The 22,522-nt window shown below is 40.1% G+C and overlaps 1 protein-coding gene across 1 annotated transcript; it reads left to right on the plus strand.

Moving 5' to 3' along the window:
• Positions 1 to 945: 945 nt before the first annotated feature.
• LOC311043024 (guanine nucleotide-binding protein G(q) subunit alpha) lies at positions 946 to 21,504 on the plus strand. The gene is made up of 7 exons (XM_084054151.1): positions 946 to 1,962; positions 6,552 to 6,736; positions 11,621 to 11,775; positions 12,948 to 13,076; positions 15,299 to 15,428; positions 17,996 to 18,149; positions 18,388 to 21,504. The coding sequence occupies exons 1-7, from the start codon at positions 1,827 to 1,829 to the stop codon at positions 18,576 to 18,578; spliced, it is 1,080 nt and encodes a 359-aa protein (XP_083910277.1). The 5' UTR covers positions 946 to 1,826; the 3' UTR covers positions 18,579 to 21,504.
• The last annotated feature ends 1,018 nt before the right edge of the window (positions 21,505 to 22,522 follow it).

Consider the following 22,522-nt stretch of genomic DNA (forward strand, 5'->3'; position numbering starts at 1 on the left):
TACTTTGCGCCCCAATAGCACCACAGCTCATTTGAGTGAGACCATTTCCATTTTGAAGTTTTAGGTAAGCATGGGAGGAGTGTCTCTATTATCATGTTGTTAGCCCAACACAGACAGCAGAGCAGAGAATTGGTTCAACATAATACTGAAGGTCTGAGCAGTGACTTAAAGAGCAGCCCATTCATACCAAAACTAGACCATAACATGCATAACAGACGTATCTACAGTCTTACGTACATAAAGGGAATTTCTCTCTTTCTTTCTTTTTTCCAATTAAATTAGAATTGGTCCATTAATTTACCCCCTGGACATTTTGTGAGGGATAAGCCAATAATTCAAATTATGCTGGGTTTCATTTTTTTTTTTTTTTTACTTTTTTGCTAAATAGGCCTAATATTCTGTCTGAAAGCTTAATTTTAGTGCTCTCTGAATGGTTTCTACTGTTATTATTTATTTTGTATGACAATATGAATCTGCTAACCAAGTATCAATAAATCTGTTAGGCTATTTTGGTTGTAGTAGAACTAGGCTGGGATTCATTTAAAGACCCCATCTGTTGATCCAGATGTGAATAATATTGATAATCATGGTATATGCTTTTTTTTGTTGGTTTGCTTGTTAGACATGAAAACAAGGCTAACTTCACTGATAACACTGCACTGGCATAAAAACAGCTTAACACATTGCTGCAACCCGTTCTGTGTACATAATATGGTAATAGGGATTTGCAGCTGACATCTGCCAGTTGTGAACTTTTATATCTGACCACATGCATTAGCACCATGGGATATTCTATGATATTTCAAGTTCTGGCAGATAGCTTACGTACAAAACAACAAGGCAACTATCGGACTATAACATGAATTGTAATATTACAAACAGCTCAACAAATGTCGTAGGCTATTCCACAAGTTGAGTGGGAAATAAGCAGCAATGCAACGACGTGCCACTCCCCCAGCCGACGTCACATTGGTGGATGGTCTCTGTAATAAAAATACATGAAGGGAACTGAGGAGTGAGGAAAAGGAGAAGACTGGCTGGGAAACGAAACGAGCTGATTTCTCATTTCGTCCAACACCGAGTTTTGGATGTTTACATATTTTTTAGGCCATTCATTTGCCGTATCGCGAGGCCTAGGTGAAATTGTGACTATATGGCTTTCTTGGTGTTTTGTCCAGACAGAAAGAGATAACTGTACTGTATCCCAGCCTAGCGGATCGGAGTGAAAGTCCGCCATATTCTGCCTTACCACGCCCGGGAGTCGAGCTATTGGAAACGGACACATAGCCTATATTCTACATGTTTTCCCGTTGCCCATTTTTAAGGACGATAACATCAACATAAGGGATAAAACAACAACATTGAAGACTTTGACCTGGGAGTTACTGGACACAGATGGGAATGCTTAACGAGATCACACATAACAACTGTACGGAGGAAATGTCTTAAAGGGATCTGTTGATCATATTGAGAAGGAAAAGCAGATTATACGCCAATTATAAGATTGGACAAATATTCAACACCAACGGATTTGCACATTGTTTGAAGCTGTCGGGAGAGGAGAGCCCTGCAAGCGAATCGAAACGGGGGGAGGGGGGGAGATAATTTATGAAATATACATTTTCCTTTCCCCCCAATCTGTGCGCTCTTTAGGCTATTACAACAGCGTCCACCCGTATTTATCCACAGGCCTGTATAAGGGCGGTTTTCTTTTTTGGGTTGTTGTTGTTTTTTGTTTTTTATTACATTTTTAGGCCTCGGTTTTTAAACCAATCTGGATGAATTAGTTGAGGCAAAGGCGTAAAAGTGTGTTTAAACAAGAGAGAATGACCCTGGAATCCGTAATGGCGTGTTGCCTCAGCGAAGAGGCGAAAGAAGCCAGGCGGATCAACGACGAGATCGAAAGGCAGCTCCGTCGGGATAAGAGGGACGCTCGCCGGGAACTGAAACTGTTGCTTCTCGGTAAGCTGGTAAGGGGCGGAGGAGGAGGAGTGATGCAAAACCCCAAACAACTCCTGGGGGGAAGGGGGGGCAATTATTGTTATTGAGCTTATCCATCTGTCCCTCCGTCCGTCCGTGAGTGTGCCTGGTGCGTGTGACTGTGTGTGTGTGTGTGTGTGTGTGTGTGTGTGTGTGTGTGTGTGTGTGTGCGTGCGCGCGCGTGCGCGCGTGCGTGTGTGTCTGACCAGTTAATCTCCGGCACCGTTGGGCCGATCTTGTGCATGCACACTCCCTAGATGGCAGAGCAGAACTACTTACTTTACAGATTTTGTCCAAACAACACGCAAATCGGTACACAGTATCTCTATGGTCATTAAATGAAATAGGTCTTTCAGATTTTTCATATTCTATCCTGATTGGCTAAGATTGGCTTCCAAAGTTTGCAGGAGTGCTCCTTTTGATCAAAATGCCTCAAATATTGAGCGCAGCGCGCGATTTCCGTGACATTTTGCACACACATTCCCACTAGGCAGAGGAAGAAATGTCACTTGTAAATGTTCAAATCAGCCTCATGGTGGCACTATAACAGGCTGATTCGTATTTTTACCTATAACTGCACGATCTGTGTAAAACCTTGTATGCGCACTCCCTAGGCCAAGGAAAACCCTTTGCCCTGCATTTTTCACATCTGCCCTTTATAGCGCCACCAGGAGGCCGATTTATGTAAAACACATTTCTTTATATTACTCCTTCAGATGTTATCCAAATTTCACGCAAATCGGTACACATAATCTGTATAGTCATGTGATCAAGAAGGATCTGTTTGATTTTTCATATTTCCATCCTGATTGGCTAAGATTGACATCTAAAGTTTGCAGGAGTGGCCTGCTTTAAACAAAATGCCCCAAATCATGACCACAGCATCCGATGGCCGTGAAACTTTGCATGCACATTCGCACTACGTTGACTAACAAATGCCGAATATAGTGCCACCAGGAGGCCGATTCTTTTATACAGATTTTGTCCAAACACCACGCAAATCGGTACACATTATGTCTATAGTCATGTGATCGAGATGGATCTGTCCAATTCTTCATATTCCATCAACATTGCTGGCCCACAATAACCTACCTGACCTGGCGGAGACCTGTGCTCAGAGGAGCACTTTTTCTAGTCTTACTATGCTGCACTGCACACCTAAATGAAGTTGGAAGGACGGTGTTTGCTATTTTGTTATAAGAGTCGCGTGCCCAAATTGATAGTTCTTTCTAGGATGAGGAAATGTTGCTCAGCAAGCCCTGCATGAACCACCTGATTTGAATAACTGCAGCCGGTCAACATCCAGGAAACAATTGTCAGACAACATTACGGGCCTGGACTAGTAACTATGTTTCTATATGCCCTGCCCAGCTGCAATCTGTGCAGGCCTAAGCCTGTTTAGGTGGTATGTTATACCTACAAGGCCAAAGTCTAGCGTGTTTTATTGGGAGCAAAGAGTAGGCTATATCAGTTTAGACCCAACACTGTCATATCTTAGGCCTATGAGTGGTTAGAGGGTGGGTGCATCATGTCATGATATCACAGCCTAAAGCTTGTGCATGTCCAATCAAACCATCTCCTTTTAACTCATTTAAACCCCATCATGTAGCAGTTTCAAAATCCTCATGAAACTCTCTCACCGCCATGTCTTATCTTTAGTCTAAACCAAATTATTTGTTACACTAGTGATGATATTTGGGAATTTTTGAGCATTGAGGGTGGGGCTGTGGCAATCCGTAGAACATGTTTTTAGTTTGACACACCATTATTTTCATACATTTGTTGAGAAATGCAAGGACAGCATCAGGTGAAAAGCTATGTTCAAACATAGAGCTATGTTCAAACATAGAGCTATGTTCTTTTCTATAATGTCTTGATGTAAATCCAAAACATCCCATGAATGAAGCAAGTAGGCATATTGCAGTATAGCGTTTAGCCAGTTGGGAGTTGATTTAAGAGGGTATAGGCATCTCTATCACGCCCTTGTTAGTTAGTACAAATGATGAAATGTTAACCCTGTATGTAGGGGATATCAGGAAACCATGGTTTAGCTCCTGACTGTATGCGACCAGTTCTCCTTTATTACACAGCCACTACCTCATTATTCAAAAATGTAATCTCAGTAAATGATTTGAACTAAAGAAATCAGTAGCCCTGTTTGCTGTCAGAATTCTGGCTATCTATTCAATAAATAAGGCAAAGACTGGCCATATTCATTTAGTTCATTAGCTCACTTCATGTGTATTTGGACTAAACCACAAAAGAGACAGTGATTATGATCAATATGACCCACGCTATTATAATGTTGCAGTTTTGTGAGGCTAAACTTAGGCTAATCCATAACAGATGACATCACTGAACATCATTTAGTATATTGAAAATCACATTTTACATAAAGGTTAACTGAATGTATAGCATTTCTTTGCATGGAATATATAATATTGAATGCCAAGTTTTGGGATGAGAAATTCTATTTATCCCAGCAGTTGCTTTACTTGGCTTGTTACCCTCTTTGAGTCATATTGTTGTACTGGGACATTGTGCAAATTATATCTGTAGTGGTTTTGAGAAGCTGACATGACGTGAGAATTGACAGGACAGGTCTTGGCCACTGAAATTCACTGAAATTTGTCTTGCGACACAGTAGCCTTGTATGCAACACATAACACACATTTGACATAGCAAATGTTATTTCAAATGTGTTTGCTCCATATGAGCCTTACTGCAACCATTAATGATGGACTGTTGAGTAACTGGAGGAAGTGGTGCATACTCCATATCGCTCCATTAACCTATATGCCTGGAGTGTATTGAGGGCCATCAAACTCTGTAATAGCTTTGTGTCCCAAAGGATTGCATGCCATCAGGCAGGCATACATACTACACACAAAAACTGATTGCAAGTTTTCAAACTTATTATATTATTTTTTTGCTTTTTGGGGGGGGGGGCTTTTTATGCCTTTATTGATAGGACAGTAGGCTGACAGGAAATGGGGAGAGAGAGATGGGGAGTGACACACAGCAAAGGCCGTCAGGATCGGGAGTCGAACCCGCGACGCGCTGTCAGGCTACAATGAGCCTCGGTTGTACGATATATTTTGTCCTTGCTATCTTTTCACAAATTGTTAAACCTTTCCAGTGTCTTAAACTCACTAATTGCTTTCTTTCCCCAGGGATCTTTTCAATATTTTCCCTTTCTCAATATGATCCATTAGATTTAAGTAATTCATTAGAGAGGTATAGCATTTTACCCATGTTAAATTTCGGAATAGACCAAGGACACACAAACAAAAACAGCCTGTTGAAGTGGGCTAGTTATAAGAAGGAGGATACACCATTCTACACCAGTAGTATGACGTCAGTAAACTGTAGTTTCACACAGTTGTACAACTGTTTCATGCAGTTGCTTGAGCGAACTCACAAGAAACTTGGGTGCTGGTCTGAGGGTAGCTGAGAATAGTGGTTGTGGGAGGGGAGAACATTTTGCATTACATTTCCCAGCTTTTCCCTGCTGGCCAGACAGAGACAGTTAAACCATTATGCTATCATTGTCTCAAGGAGAGATGGGAGACATTTTGTTCAGTAAAAGAAACGTGAAATGGAAGATTGATCCTTAAAATGTTTGCTTTAGAGAAGCATTATTTTAAAAACTGCAAATCTGTTAGACAAAGATACCTGTTCTTTAATTTAAGAAATAGTGTTGACCCAATTTCTGATCACATTTTTTTAGAAAAAATATTCTCTTTACATAAAATGGCTATATTCTATAATCTATATTGTGTAATCAGTGGCTTGAACCAGGGTCTGTAGGCTACAGAGGAATGAAGCACACAGGCCAAACAACGCTTAAGAGTTTTAAGTGAGGTAAAGTTACACTTTTGAATTGGTTTGCCAAGCCTCTCACAGAACCCAACAGAAACGCCAGCTCTTAGCTCTTCACACCCAAATAGTGCTCGTCTCCATAGAGACATGATGTTATTCTTGGTCCACTACCAGACCAAATGAACTAGGATCTGATCGCCTTTGGGGAGCAGATATCTGTGTGTGTAAAGGCATGCAATCTTTTAACAGTTTTAGACGGCTGTATTGTGAGCTTGAAATTAAGAAACATGATGCCGAAATGCTTATTATTATATTCCTGGTGAGGCCAGTGACAATAATATCATACATATTAACATTTTATCAGCAGCCATTCCATAAATTCAAGGTCTACTTTTTGTCTGGGACAAAAGGTGTGGAAAGGATCAAATCTACTGGGTCAGGAGGTAGAGTGGCTGTCTTGGAATCAGTAGGATACCAGGTTCCATTCCTGGCTCCCCGGGCTTTGTGTCGAAGTGTCCGTGAGCAAAGAAATTAAGCCCTAACTGCAAGTGCAACCATGCAACTGCCTTGCATGGCTGTTCTGTTGTTGTGTGTGAATGTCATGCACATTGTAAAGCATTTTGGAGAAAGGTACACCATTTACCATGTTTATTGTGTGTGTTAATTGAATGGCACGCAAGGACAAGCGACAGAGCTTTGTCACTTGTCCTTTTGTGCAATGAAATAATGTTCCCTCTCTGCTTTCCCAGGTACTGGGGAGAGTGGTAAAAGTACCTTCATCAAACAGATGAGGATCATCCATGGAGCCGGCTACACAGAGGACGACAAGAGAGGTTTTACCAAATTGGTCTACCAGAACATCTTCACCGCGATGCAGTCCATGGTCCGAGCCACGGACACACTCAAGATCCCCTACAAATATGAGCACAATAAGGTGTGTTTACACTTGCACCGTTTTGCAGCCACAATTGATTTAACCCCTTTCATCCTGGCCTTCCTACTTCGATCATGTCATTATAGGCAAACATTTTCAAAAACAAAGTGAGCTGTGAGCTTGTAGATCGGCCATTTTCAAAAATATTTGAATAGGTCTTTAGTGGTTAATCTGAACGATTACAAAGAGGATCATAAGATGTGAGAAATGCACTGGGACTGAAAGTAATTGGTATATCCCATTTAGACCTGAGGCCGAGTTTTCTGAAAAACAAATTTATATATGTTGTTGCTATATACTGTATAGCAACAACTACACACAGAGTTGATCCCGGCTTGAAAGGTATAACAACGTATAGGTGTTCATAGGAAGAGGAGACTAGTATGAGAGAAAACAGTGGTGCAGATGCAATGAGAATTGTATGTATTGAGTGCATGTTTCCTTTCAGTATTGTCTATCTTATTTGAAGCAGCCCTCCAGAATCGCTTCCTGTTCTTTTTTATGTTTCCTGTGTCCTTACACCACTCCCATCCCCCATCCCCTGGTGTGTGTGTGTGTGTGTGTGTGTGTGTGTGTGTGTGTGTGTGTGTGTGTGTGTGTGTGTGTGTGTGTGTGTGTGTGTGTGTGTGTGTGTGTGTACACTCTTACAGTACAGTGCAACTTCAGGTCAATGTCAGTAAGCCAGACCACTCACCCAAACTTGACCTCAGTAACTTACTTCCTCAGTCCACTTTTATAAGGAGTCTGTCTGTCTGTCTGTCTGTCTGTGTACTCTTACAGTACAGTGCAACTTCAGGTCAATGTCAGTAAGCCAGACCACTCACCCAAACTTGACCTCAGTAACTTACTTCCTCAGTCCACTTTTATAAGGTGTCTGTCTGTCTGTCTGTCTGTCTGTCTGTCTGTCTGTCTGTAATCTTGCATACTACTATTTCTATTCTATACATACTATACAAATATTTGTTCAAATTGAAGACAACTACTGTCACGGGGCAATCGTTCCCCTAGGGGCTAGCTAGTAGTGGGATGTTTATCCCATAGTCTGGAGTCCAGACTATGGAATAAGCATCCCACTACTAACTAGGCCCTTACAACTATAAAAACCAAATTAATTAATATCTGCGTACTTTCAACTCAGTCTGAGCTGTCTCTCACTCTCTCTGTGTGTGAAAGAGATGGAGGGACAGAAGAGATGATGTACAACTGGTAATCACATGCCGCAGTACCTACTCTTTCATGGCTCTAGGTAGTAATTTCACCACATACAACACTATTATTATTAGGGCAAGTCTTGCGTAGACAGACAATGAGACAGTCACCTACTGATATGTCTGGGGAAATCTAAATTCATTGAATGGGCTTGGACGGCAGAGAAAACCAGCACTAACAAACCTACTAGTACCTACCTACACCTATTGCTTTGAAAACCAATCCTGATACCATCCTAATATGAAAGATGGTCCTGCGATGCTATTTAAAAAAATATATATTATTGTTTTTAATATCTGAATTGTTTCCACTCAGTTTGACCCCAATTATTGATTTATTATGTATTAGAATGACATATTACGTCATTGAAAGACTTGCCCTCTTATTCATAGCTTTGGTAACTATGACAATAACCTCACACGTGCAGTTCTCTCCCAGTGAGGGTGGCAAATAAAGGAAACAGTATAGGTGCTGATATCTCAGCAGGGATTCTATTTTTCCATTTTTTCATAAATAAGACCATCTGAGGTGATGGCTAACCACTGCTTCCACTGCTTTCTGGACTGGAAACAGGGCATTCTGCACTCTAAATGTTTCTTTGGAAGTGGATAAGTGGATTTTATGATATTTCCTCCATTGCTTTTATTTTGAATGTTTTACCATGTGGGAGACACTAGGATTAGGGCAAGACAGATAAAGTGGTTTTGTCATGCATTTGAGAGATAATTAAATGTAATTTATAATTGTATTATGGTAGTCACATTTATGCTATACCTAAAGTATGTGTATTTGTGTTTTAGAATTGTTTTGGTGGTTCTAGAGAAGGCTAATGTTTATGATGTATGGCATCTGAGAATCTCTAACTTTTGCAAAAGCCATGATTCAACATATACGACACATTTCCTCAGAGATGATCTGTCTCATCAGCAGATATCTCAGGAATTCCCTCCCAGTTATTGACCTTGTTACCAGACACCCACACATTCTGCATTGGGATGAAACTTTCAGGATTCAGTCCTACTTTAGGGCGGGAGAGGAGGTACTGTGAAAGGGTTGGACAAAATGTTTGGCAAGACAAGACATGTGTCCAGAGGAAACACAGGGAAGGACTGATGATGAGCACAGAGCATGATCCAGTGTGCAGAATGTTTCTTTGTGGATTCTGACCTCAGCCCAGAACCTGGTTTTTAGTGAGTGGAAGTGCGTGCTTTATTGTTCTTTTCAAGGACTGAAGATGAAACACAGAAATTATTTTCAGTTATATTATTCAGTGTAGCAGTTTAACCACTTGAACCCTAGCATCCCTAGTCCCCCCCTAGCCACAACATCGATTTGCAACATGTTGTGAGTTTGTAGATCGGCTATTTTTGTCAAAGAGATTTGGTGTAGAGCAAGGGTTTTCAGCTGATTGGGAGCCAGGGACCACCATCCTGACTGAAGGGCCGTTCACACTAAGCACTATAACTATAAGGATAACTACAGTATATTAATTCATTTTCTTTCGTTTTCATTTGTTTTTCTTCTGCTCTGTTTGCTTGCTTTTAACTTGTTCTTGTCCAGTACTTTGGTTCGACCTTGGTCGTTGTAAACTTACTTAATAAATCAAGTTTGAGTTGAGTATCATTCACCATTGTGGTGTGAATGTCCCTTAAGAATCAACCTGGGTACCTCTTTTGTGTCGAGTGGGGATATGGGCTAAGATTAAGGTCTGTCTTTCTATTCTTGGCTATAGTGGTGGACATGGAGAGAATCCCACATCATTTATGGCTCCAGCCTAGACCTGTACTTATTTTTCAGGTACCGTATGTCAGTGTGGGGGGAAAAAACACTCACAGACAGAGATAAAAAAATATTTTTTTTTTTATATATATATATATATATATATATATATATATATATATATATATATATATATATATATATATATATATATATATATATATATATATATATATATATATATATATATATATATATATATATATAGCGCGCAATGCTTTGTAGTGGTTTACACAGCTGCAATGAAATGTCCTTATTTGCTTTAAATATAACGATAATAATAAAAATTGGCCTGGTAACGATCATTCTAATGAAAACTAGATGCTATAAGTTGGGCTGATGAGAGCCCCCAAAAGAAGTTGGGCTCAAAACATTATTATTATTATTAAGTTGTCATGACATAATGGCCAGAATCTTGACTATTAACATTGTGGCTTTGAATTTATTTTAGCAGCACTGACTGAGATTCAACACTCCTGGGTTGCCTTGGGTGGAGGGTCTCAAGTACATGATACACACACACACAGACACGTAGGTGATTTGGATAAGAGCAATCTGGGAACCCATCGGCAAAAACAAAGAATCTGTCTTGAGAGATTAGGATAAGAGTAATATAATTCTGGTGTATTGTGGTGATCATATTTTGTTGGCAACTTCCCCATGATCTGACATTGCTGGCACTGCGAAGGAAGGCAGCTAGGAAAGATAAATACATTGACATTATCAAGGAAATGAGCATGAACTCTTCAAACAATCCTTCCTTTATCTTTCTGTGTGTGTGTGTGTGTGTGTGTGTGTGTGTGTGTGTGTGTGTGTGTGTGTGTGTGTGTGTGTGTGTGTGTGTGTGTGTGTGTGTGTGTGTGTGTGTGTGTGCAAATACTAGTTAAAAGGTTATAAACTGGTGTGTTACTTTGGAATTGTGCCAATAATGTCACTATCAAAATGTGTTTTACCTTTTCAAACATTATAATCCAACAATTATAATCATCTATATTGTCACACCACAATCTCCAGAGTGCCAATGAAGTGACCTCATACCTGTAGGCGGACTCCTTGTTATTGACAATCTGCCTCACACTGTTGTGTGTTTGCCATCTGAATACTGCTTGTCTTACTAACTCCCTGAATTATCTAAAAGCCAGAGAATATTTACTATTATGTCACGAAATAAAACTAGAAGAAATAAATATCCCATTTCAACTTCAGCACACTGAGGGTGTAAAGACATCGCCGGTGTAATAATCAGTATGTATTATAACATGAGCTTGTGGAGAACTTGGACAGAACACACATCTATCTACTAATCTTGCCATTCAACCCAGTTGAGTACTAAATGAGAATCTGGGGCGATAAAAAACATTCCCCTATTTTCAAATTAATAATAGGCCCACCAGGATTGAGGTTACAGTATTAGGTCCATGCCAGAGCCTTGGGCAGAAACAAAATCACTGGAGAGATAGAATACGTGAAGAGGATATAATAATAAACATTGACAATTAGGACGGTTTATTACATGACATACAGGAAGTTTGTCTCAGAAAGGGACAGTAGATTTATCTTTAGATAAGTGGTTCTCAAAGTTTTTTATTTCAAGGACCCCCAGTTTGGTGTGCATTTAGGCCCATGGACCTCTTTAACTCCCCGAGTGCACAAATGGTCCATTCATTTGGTTCTTACTGTTTACTATTAATAATTTAGCTGGGGACCCCATGGAACCCCCTCAAGGACCCAACTTTGAGAACCACAACTTATGACCATTCAATAAGACTGACATGTCAATAACAGCATTACAACTGGTATTTGGAATAGAAAAGTGTTTTGTTAGTATTATTAGCACTCTTGGTAGGCAATCTTCACAAAAAGAGTGACTCTGTTGTTATGTCTTCATTCTCCTAGGGCAATGCAAATATCCTGAGAGAGGTGGATGTGGAGAAGATCAGCATGTTTGAGAACCCTTACATAGATGCTATCAAGAGCTTATGGAACGACCCAGGCATCCAAGAGGCATATGACAGGAGGAGGGAATACCAACTCTCGGACTCCACCAAATAGTGAGTAGACTGAAAAAAAGTACTGTCAAATTCTACAAACACTGTTCCCATGTTAGTGAATGTCCGAATCAGCGCTGGATGCAATTTATTTCCTTTTTAGTGCATTTATACAGTGAACATTGTACCCCCACTTTTATTCACATTTGGGACATGTCAACCTTCTCGTGCTAAGTTCAGTATCCAAATTCAGTATCCAAATTTGAAGAGAAAATACATGAGCATGAATTTGGATTTTATTGTCTCCTACAGGCCGATGGCATGGCCAAGACTATCTTTTGCCCCCTGTCCGACCGTCCGCGCGTGCGTGCGTGCGAACAGCAATTTTTTAAATATTACTTCTACAGAATTTGTCCAAACATCGCGCAAATCGGTACAAAGTTAATAGTCATGTGATCAACACGGTTCTGTCCGATTGGCTAAGATTGGCTTCAAAAGTTTGCAGGAGTGGTGCATTTTGAACAAAATGCCTCAAATCATGAATGCAGCGTCCGATTGCCGTGAAAGTTCACACACGCCTGTTTTAGCGTCACCAGGATGCCGATTTTTGCAACCTGACCTGGCGGAGACCTGTGCTCCGAGGAGCACTTTTTCTAGTTTCATTTCAATTTGAAGTGACACATATTACATCCAGCGTGTTGTTCTTAAGCACGCATATACTCTCTGAAGCGAATTCAGGCCACTAAACCCACACAAATAAGAGAAATATGAAAGTTTTTAAAATATTATTTTAAGACAGAAGCTTGTCAAAATGCCAATGGCTTTTTTTTGCTTATTAAACTGGTATTGTCCATTCTCAGGCTTTTGCTACATAATGCCTTGTCACCAGCTTCACAAACTCCTCAGTGACATTCAAACCTGCATCACCCCACACAAATAAGTACTGCGGCGCAAAGCCACCATTTAGGCTATACTTTGTCAGATGGGAACATGCAATCAGACGCAAAACAAGGTCAAACTGCACTCAGCTGCAAAACTTTATGACCATGTTTGCATCGGCATATCATTAGATTAGAGCAATATCTTTTGTGAATCGGACCTTAATACGGGGCAGATAGCGGGCGCAATTGATGGGAAATTCATGGTGCTATCATTGGGCACAATCCATTCTTTCTGAATTCACCCTTCAGTATTATAAAAATAGACCATAATTAATGTTCACACTCTATCTCCAGTTACCTGAATGCGTTGGACAGGATCGCTGAGCCGTCTTACCTCCCAACTCAGCAAGACGTGTTGAGGGTTCGAGTCCCAACCACAGGCATCATTGAGTACCCCTTCGACCTACAAAGTGTCATATTCAGGTGAGCATGAAGACATGTTCAGGTCTGGAAGTTAGGGACCATGCCAGTGGCCTGCCATCTTTTAGCCCAGTGACTACCACTCACAGAGTACTTGACATTAAGCCATGTTAAAATACTATTGCACTATTGTCAAAGAAACAAAAGCATCTATAATGATTTGCAGTGGTGGAAAAAGTGCTCAAATGTTTTACTTAAGTAAAAGTATCAATACTGCAATGTAGAAGTACTTTGTTACAAGTAAAAGTCCGGAATTCAAAATTTACTTGAGTAAAAGTACAAAAGTATTGGTATCAAAATATACTTAAAGTACCAAAAGTAAAAGTACTAAAATGTTTGAAAATAGCAGATCCACAAGCTCACAACGCGTCGCATCGCGACGTGTTGTGAGCTTGTAGATCGGCTATTATCAAATAGCCTAGGTATAAAATAGGGCTAAAGTGGTTAATGTATGTTTTATAATATAATAATTTATATCTGCAAAGTAACTAGTAACTAACATTTTCAAATAATTGTAGTGGAGTAAAAGTTCAATATTTGCCTCAGATGTAGTGGAGTATAAGTAAAAGTATTGGAAATTGGAAATACTCAAATAAAGTACAAATACCTCAAAACTGTACTTAAGTACAGTACTTAAGTAAATGTACTTAGTTACTTTACACCACTGGGGGTTCTTTAAAACTTATAATGTATCTGATTGTAAGTGATAAAAACATGTCTCAATAAGTTTGTTAAAGTAGCTCTCAAAGTTGAGGCTGGGATCAGACACATACGTTTTTGGCAATTGTCAGGAACTGGTGTTAGGACCCAAGTGCAGGAACTCAAACTCAGAACTCAAACAAAGGCAGGAGATGAAGATCACATAAACTTAACTTTACTTGGTGAAAGACACAGGATAACAGTACTGTGCATACATGGAACATAAAACCTGACACTAACTTGTCCAGCACTGAACAAACACACAGACAGAGTCTAAATAGTCACTGGAGCTCATCACCCAACCAGGCTCAGCTGGTCCTCACAGGTGACTGCACTCAGGCCAATCAGAGTCTTTGCCTCAGGTAGAAGGGAGAGTAGGAGATTGGCTCAGGGGAAATAGGAGCAGGGCAAGGAAGGGGCAGAGGCACACCCAGTGGCTAAACAGTCACATGATGGACACAATAGGGGCCGTGATCGTGACAGCAATGGACTTCCTTGAAGGTTAAGTGCCTTGTCCTTTCTATTCTATTAATTAGAATTTCTATTTTTTATTTCCATTTTTGCAATATGTTACCTTTATTTTACCAGGATGTCCCATTGAGATCAAACATCTATTTTACAAGAGAGATCCTCCAAGTACTACATTCAAATATAGAGTTACTTGGAATTGGAAGACAGCTGTGTACTTCTGCCAGCCTGTCATGGGTGTGGTTTATTGTCAGGGGAGAAGGAAAGTGTGAGGGAGAAATATACCAGTAGATGGTGCTCATTTCATGTTGTTTCTACCATTTTCTAGTGTTGAGACCAAATTACCTTAACTGTTGAAGGGAAGCAACTGACATTTTCATCACTTTAATTCTTAATAACAAAACATAATGCAAGTATTTTAATTAGCATCTTAAGTTAATAGTGAGTCTTTTGTCTTGCTGGTTACTTAAGAGTTCAACACAAGGAAGTCACACCCAAATTAGCAGCCAAGTTGTAAAGGTTGAGGTAGTTCCCACAATATCACACTTTATGACTTTGACATTTGACTGACCTTTCACCTTTTCTTGTGAACAAAAAATGTACAGTATATGACTTAATGTTTTCTTAACAAACGTCAACACAACGTCCTCGACTGTGCTCAGTTAAGCATAGTTGATTGTGATTGACGCTGGTACTTCCTGTTTCGTCTGTCGCCATGGAAGGATTTCAGAAAACCAGGAGTGTTTTTTTGTGTCTTTGAAAAAAAGAGTGTTGATACATTTTATTTTAGAATGAGTATGAGTAAACACACACACTGTGTGCAAGGGGTCGAGTTAGGTCTGTTTTGAGTGAGATCGGAAAATCGTTCATTATAATTGATGAGATTGTTAATAATCTCATGAACAGGCCTTCCCAAATCGACTTATTCTAAAGAGTGTACAATGGAATCAAATCTACACCTTGAGTTTTTGGTTCCATTTTACTCTCTTCTGAGTTAAATTAACATGAGGATTTTACTGTGTATGATAACTATCCTTTCTGTGGGCCCTCTTTGTCAGGATGGTGGATGTGGGGGGTCAGAGGTCAGAAAGGAGGAAGTGGATCCACTGTTTTGAAAACGTCACCTCAATCATGTTCCTGGTGGCGCTCAGCGAGTACGACCAAGTTCTGGTGGAATCTGACAATGAGGTGAGTGGATCTGCTTGGGTTGAATCCTCAAACACATTAATCCCAACATGAGAAGAAAGCTGGCCACTTCAAAATAGACTACCCAGATAAATTACTGGGGCACTCAACTGGGTCTTCACGTTTTATTAATTTACACCGACTGACGTTTCTACCAGCATCTTCCTCAGAATCAGCTGGTTTGTCTCTGAGGAAGACGCTAGTCACCCCTGCAAATTAACAAAACGTGCAGATCCAGTTGAGTGCTCCAGTAATTTATTTGGGTAGTCTATTTTGAAGTGCCCAGGCAACTTTCTTTTCATATTATATTGTCATACTGTTGAGCACCGAGCCCTTCAACTCACAACTTGGCTGAAGCACGTTGGACTTATCTTTGTGACATAAATCCTACGTTTTTTTTATATTCAGAGTGTCTCATTGTTGTATCTGAAGTGAAAAAAAAAAGTACTTGAAGCTGAGTGTAGTTGTGATGTGGTTGTGTAGACTTCCTCTTTCTCTCTCTCCATGGGTCCGAAGGTGAAAACAAAGCTTGTCAACAATGGAAATAAGGCTCCCTCCTTCTGCCTAGCATCCTGACCTCTCTTTCCCTTGGAAAGCATTTGTAAATGATCAGCCAACCTGTTTTGAGCCTGTTTTGAATACCGCCTCAGGTCACAGGCTCTTCTTCGGATGGCACTCCGAAGTATGTGTGTGTGTGTGTGTGTGTGTGTGTGTGTGTGTGTGTGTGTGTGTGTGTGTGTGTGTGTGTGTCCGTGTGTGTGTGTGTGTGTGTGTGTGTGTGTGTGTGTGTGTGTGTGTGTGTGTGTGTGTGTTTGTGCATGGGTGCGTGTGTGCGTGTGCGTGCGTGTGCGTGTGTGTGTTTGGATGTTAGTGGAAGTATGGAAGAATGCAGCTGGCAAAAGCACAGTAATAATAACTTCTATTATTTGGCTGTTTTTGGGGAAAATGTGTCAGATACATTTTCCAGTATACAGTTTGAGGTAGTTCTCTATAACTCTATATAGCCAGTGTTCGCCAGTGCTCTATCTACTATGTCTGCTCCTTTTTTCCCTCTATACCAAATTTATTTGCTGAAAATATCAGATCTAGCAGCTCACAATGACTTGATTTGAAGTTTATTCATTTCACTGTTTTATTATTATTGTTGTTTTCTCTTTCTTTTTTTTATGTTTTTAACCTGTAGCACTTTCAGATTTGCTTCAAATATAAAGTGTGTTACAAATAAAATGTATTAGTATTATTATTATTATTAATGTGTTGCGTTGTGATGCGTTGTGACGCTGTAACAGACACAACAGACGTACATCATACACCAGCAGAGAACACGACTTGCTCCTCCCTGACTGTCAGCTTATAATTGGCTAAAGGAAAACAATAAAACATTTGATCTCTTCTACTGAGCATAGTCATAAAACAAACGCTTACTCTACTCCCTAGCAGCTGTGACCTGCGACCTTAACTCCTTGCATTCTGGCCTTATCTACAGTGAGCAGATAGTAGACTAAGCCCTGTTTCTCAGCTCACAGCTTTTTAGTAAAACAAGCTCATCAATGCTAAGCAATATAATAATATAATTTCGCTTCATCAGTTGTCAGCTTGTAGTTCGGCTATTTTTCCAGATTGTTTGTCCCAGTATTGGGACGCTAGGGTTTTTACAGTTGAAAATATTTAAACTCTCAGCAAGCAGATAAAAATGCCACATGTGAACGCACAGCAAAATAGACGCTCAGGGCCTCATCACGCTGTTGTCGTTTCCAGCACAGCGTAAATACATGGCACTCCCATTGAAAACAATAAACAAGAACTAATTGACATACTAAATGTAAAATTATGACTGTGGTAACAGTGTGAAAACACGGTGGTCCCTCGGTTGGGGGCTCGCCAGCCCAGACCTAACGAGCCGCCCCCGGTACGACCCACCGTACGGGCGCCCACATTTGAAGGGCACCCTTTTTTCGCAAAGAAACTTCATACGGAATGAGTGTTAGACTGCGATGTCACCATAGTCAAAATCATACATTCAGGAAAAAACGCCTCAGTGGACAAGGCCCCTTAGGCTGGATTTCACATGCGGGCTAGCTTGAGCTTCCCTGTTCGTGTCCATTATATGGGAGAAAAGAGGTGTAGTGGCCCATTGTGGCGCGTTGATGGCTTTGAAGCGTGTGTGAAGCATGGGGTTCAACATTGATGAACCTTGACCGTGCACCAACCAATGAGACAGAAGCACCGTGGTTTGACCCCACAGCCAACATGGTAAAGGTTGTTGAAACACTTCTGACGCATCGGCTTGCGTTTCAGATGCATTGGCTGAAGCACATGTGTTCTGAGAGAAAGTATGAATAAAGGGCTGTAATTAACTATTAGAGTAAGATTTTTTTTTAATGTGAAATAGCATATTATGGAATAGATGAGGTGGATTATACTGTAGATGGGCTAGGGCTCCCCTCCTTACAAATCTCAGTTTAACCCTTCCTGTACTGGAGTATGAAGTACTGGCTTAATGAAGTATTTATGTCTCTCTTTCCATTTTGTCTCTCTTTTCTCCACCCCCACCATTCTCCTCTCCACAGAACCGGATGGAGGAAAGTAAAGCGTTGTTCAGGACGATAATCACATACCCTTGGTTCCAGAATTCCTCAGTCATTCTGTTCCTCAACAAAAAGGATCTGCTGGAGGAGAAAATCAATTACTCCCACCTGGTCGACTACTTCCCAGAGTATGATGGTGAGTAGTACATTGCATAGGTTAGAGCAATGTCCAAGCTTCTAAATTAATAAACGTCTGAATTTAAACATCTAATCTTCTAAACCTTATATTATTATTGAGTAAGTAATCAGTTTAATAAAAAAATAAAAAAAATTACACAGTATTTGTAACATTAGTGCAAGACTCCATCATCTTGACTGCATGAATTACATTCTTTCCAGATGTATCTATAAGTTATCGTCTCTGTTTAACCCAGGTCCTCAAAGGGACCCCCAAGCAGGAAGGGAGTTCATCCTCAAGATGTTCGTGGACCTAAACCCTGACAGTGACAAGATCATCTATTCCCACTTCACCTGTGCTACCGACACGGAGAACATCCGTTTCGTCTTTGCTGCTGTCAAAGACACCATCCTGCAGCTCAATTTAAAGGAGTACAACCTGGTGTAGTGGCGCAGAGAGCAGCAGAGCTGGGTGTGCTGACAGAACTTGTGGCCGTCAACACACTGACTGACTGTCACAATCTGTGAAAAGATAAAACAAACACACAAGAAGAAAAAAAATCAGAAGAAAAAGAATATCTAATGGTTGCATAATACTAATTTATTTGCCATTTGTTAACCCCTTGGTCCTTAAGGGGTAAGCAAAGTAAATGTTCTCTTACTATTTAAGGAATTGATTAAATGTAGGGAGGGCAGGACTGGGACACGATGTGACAGGATGAGGTTGGGTGGGGGCTTGTACAGCGCCAATCCTCATTTTTAGGCTTTGCGCGTTGTGAAGTTTTATTTTATTTTAAGGAAGAAACTAGTTTGTGCACTCGATGGCTGGGGGGAGGGGGGTGGTGGGGTTTGTCTGTCAGCCTGTCTGAAGCCTCAGAGCTGGAATGCAAGGTCCTGCCTTTTTGTACAAAAAAAAGAAAAGAAAGAAAAAGGTAGTCATTTCTTTGGACCTTCCCTCCTTTTCTGTCAGTCCATTCCAAAGCAATTCTTTCCCTCCTCTGCCTAACAGGAAATTACATCAAAGATCTCTAATTAATGGTTTCCTGTGGCCTTTGAAGGATTGATTGGCAGGTATCTTGATATATAGGTATAAACTGTGATTTTTAAATTATTTTATATTGATTTGATATTGATTCACATTAATCATTATTATTATGACATTGCATTGACTTTGGTACATCCAGCGAGTAGATGGTGTATTACGCTGGAAGCACATGGCCATGGTGAGAGTCTGAGGAAATAGCCTGAATCCTCCTTTGAGTTATGGTCACCTGCCATCTCTGAAGCTTAACCACAGAGTTCAGAAACGTGAAAGAAGCTGGCGTGAAGAAGTGCTTGATTTGCTTTCCTCATTGAAGAGAGGAGTATTTAGGTTAGGAAGTGCAGAGGAATGTCTCCTCTTGACACGTGCCATGACAATGATAATGGTGGTTGCTTTCCGTAGATGTGGACAAATTTAAGACGTGATAATTTATGAGACAATGTTTAATAATCATGTTCAACTGTGCCACATTATTGCTTTTTATTATGGTAATATGTATTAGTATTGCCAATGCCAAAACAACTCAAGCACCAAACTCCACTTTGCGCTGTTTACTACTTTGATGAACGATAGTATTGAGAACAGGTAAGGGTAAGGCTAATGGACAGAGTTGACTGACTGACTGACTGACTGACTGACTGACTGACTAATAGGCCAATTAACTGACTTCTGCAAGTGTTGAACACAGATAGCGGTATCCCCACACTGTTTGGACTGACTTACAGTATGCTAGAGTTGGCTAGCAGGCTTACTCAGACGAGGCAGCCCACAAGCACTCTGAACTGTCGGAAATGTCCCATCACAACAGTGTGTGTGTGGCTACTGTCCCCTCTCCCCAGCCTGCAACCTATAGCCAGTCACATTCCAGCTGTGTCTTTATGATTGTTCAATCACAGCGCGGCTGTCTGACTGTTGTAGTTTACTAGAAGTGGAGAATACATTTGGCTAATTCCAAAATGAAATGGTAATGTGTCAATATTCAATTTGTACCAAAGTCAGCCCTCTTGTGTCTGATTGGCACCCGTTGTTCTGAAGTCCACATACACAAGTAATTGTCAGTATAGACTCTTTTTTTTTAATTCCCTAAAACATAAGCCTGTAATTTACATTTTATTGAGGCATAGTGCAATTATAAATGCTATAATCATTGTACATACATTTCTCTCTATATATATGGCGGCATCTTTGTTGGCTTTGTAATCATTACTTTTTTGGCAGATTGAATGTGCGGTATTGAAAATATGTATCTATGTAACTGTATTGTATGTCTAATGGCTAATTCATTTTTTATTATTTTTTTAAAAGAAGAAATAGGTTATTTACATCTTTGTTTTGTTTCCTTTTTTTAAGAGGAGAATGTAAATTTTATGTTTTGCCAGTTTTATTTCTCAGAAACATTGTTCACTTTCAGAACTGCATAAAGAGGAATATTAGCAGTTTGGCGGGTATGCCAGTACTTACAGTAACTTTTGTTAAATTGACTTTTATATGAAAAATGCAGACTAAATCAAATCTATAGGGCTAATTGAATTTGTTTTGTTCTTAACTGGGTTCAGGAACAGAGCACTTGTCATGTAGGCATGATCACATCACTCATTAATTATTTCCCTTGCTGTTTTTATTTACTACATTGCATGGCTCCTCAGTAAGCATTATAATAATTAACATCGAAAGACAATATTCATTAATCTCACACAGATTTGTGATGCCAAACAATCTCACATCTCTTGACAATTGTACTGCACCTTACTGTACTATACTGTGCAGTTGACCCCAGTACTTTGACTTATATTTAGGATAATTGTTGCTTTAATTCAAATTCTGCCTAGAATGTATACCTAATAATGGCATTGAGTATTTATCCCAGTCTATAGGGATGTGTTTCCCACCTCCCCTCTCGTCTGATACAACCATGTCCATGTTTAGTACTGCAGCTGCTTAGACATTCGCAGCTATGACCAAATTCAGTATTCTAGAATGAGTGTAAAATTCAGTGTTGTAGTGTCTGTAAATGAGCAGGCCATCCATACACAAACAAAAAACTGCTATTCCACCAAACGAGGACGGTACATTGATGTTCTTTATATACTTTTGTTTTATTTTTTCACTTCAATTCTATTTCAATGGTCATCAACATTAGAATGTTCAACGTTGTTTCAGGTTTGATTCAGTACATGACAACATAGGAGAAGAATAACATTTTACATGTAGTTCACATGTACATATTGCCTTATTGATTAAGCTGTGCCTCTGGAGTCCCATGGAGGCATCTGTGTTAATATGAGGAGCATAACTAGTATGGCCAGCAATGTCACTTTGTCATTAAAATGAAGTGGATGGAATATTGCTATGTTTGGTTTGGGATGTTGTCTCCTTTCATTATTATTATTATTATCATTATTATTTTACTATAATATACCCTGGTAACACTTTACTGTGTTGCTTATGGCATTATAAGCACATTACATTGCATAATCATAATACAATATACTACTATAATACATACCATGTGCAAAATACCTTGGTGTTTAATGATGCCTGGGCCAATTATATGGTTCATAACAAATTCATTAGGCTACAGATGACCAAGGTCATAGTGTATTTCAATCTATTTCACACTTGTTTCAATTTCTGATTGAATAGTGCATATAAACTAATATGGTTGTAATGTACTCATCACGTCTCACACTACTGCACTTGAAGTTAATTGTTATCCAAGCCGTAGGCCAGAGAAACGTTTCTAGTTTCTCCCGAACTCAACAGCTGGACCTAACAGGGCTAATGAGGGCCAACACATACATGTTGCTGACCTTTATTAAGGGTTGTTTTTAATCGATGCATGTGCGTGCGCGTGCTTCTGCTCAAAAGACTGGTGCGACGGCATGTTACAGCGTGCAATGACCAATGCAACACTGCATGACATGATACAGGCCATGTTACTGACATGATATGGAGACACAATGACATAGAGACACAATACCATACCATGACATCCTTTAGCTCTGGTCCATAGCGTTAGAAGGAGTTCTCCACTCCTTCTAATGCTATGGACCAGAGCTAGACATCCCTGTCACATAGTGCTGTGAGCGGGGCCTTATGTGATGTGGTCTGACATCCCATGTTACTGGGATGTCAGGCACTGTGACAGGGCCTGATAGCCATGTCACAGGGTCATCATGGGTAACACGATAACATGTTATGACGCCCCTGAGGCTGTGACAGCCTGGAAGGAAATGTGCACTTGAATATATTGAACTGCTGACTATGGTGCTGCTGCTGACTATGTTACTGACTGGTGCTGACTATGGTTACTGACTATGGTGCTGATTATGGCGCTGACTATGGTGCTG

The sequence above is a fragment of the Gymnoscopelus microlampas genome, assembly GCF_963454915.1.
Source record: "Gymnoscopelus microlampas genome assembly, chromosome: 4".
NCBI classification, from domain to species: domain Eukaryota; kingdom Metazoa; phylum Chordata; class Actinopteri; order Myctophiformes; family Myctophidae; genus Gymnoscopelus; species Gymnoscopelus microlampas.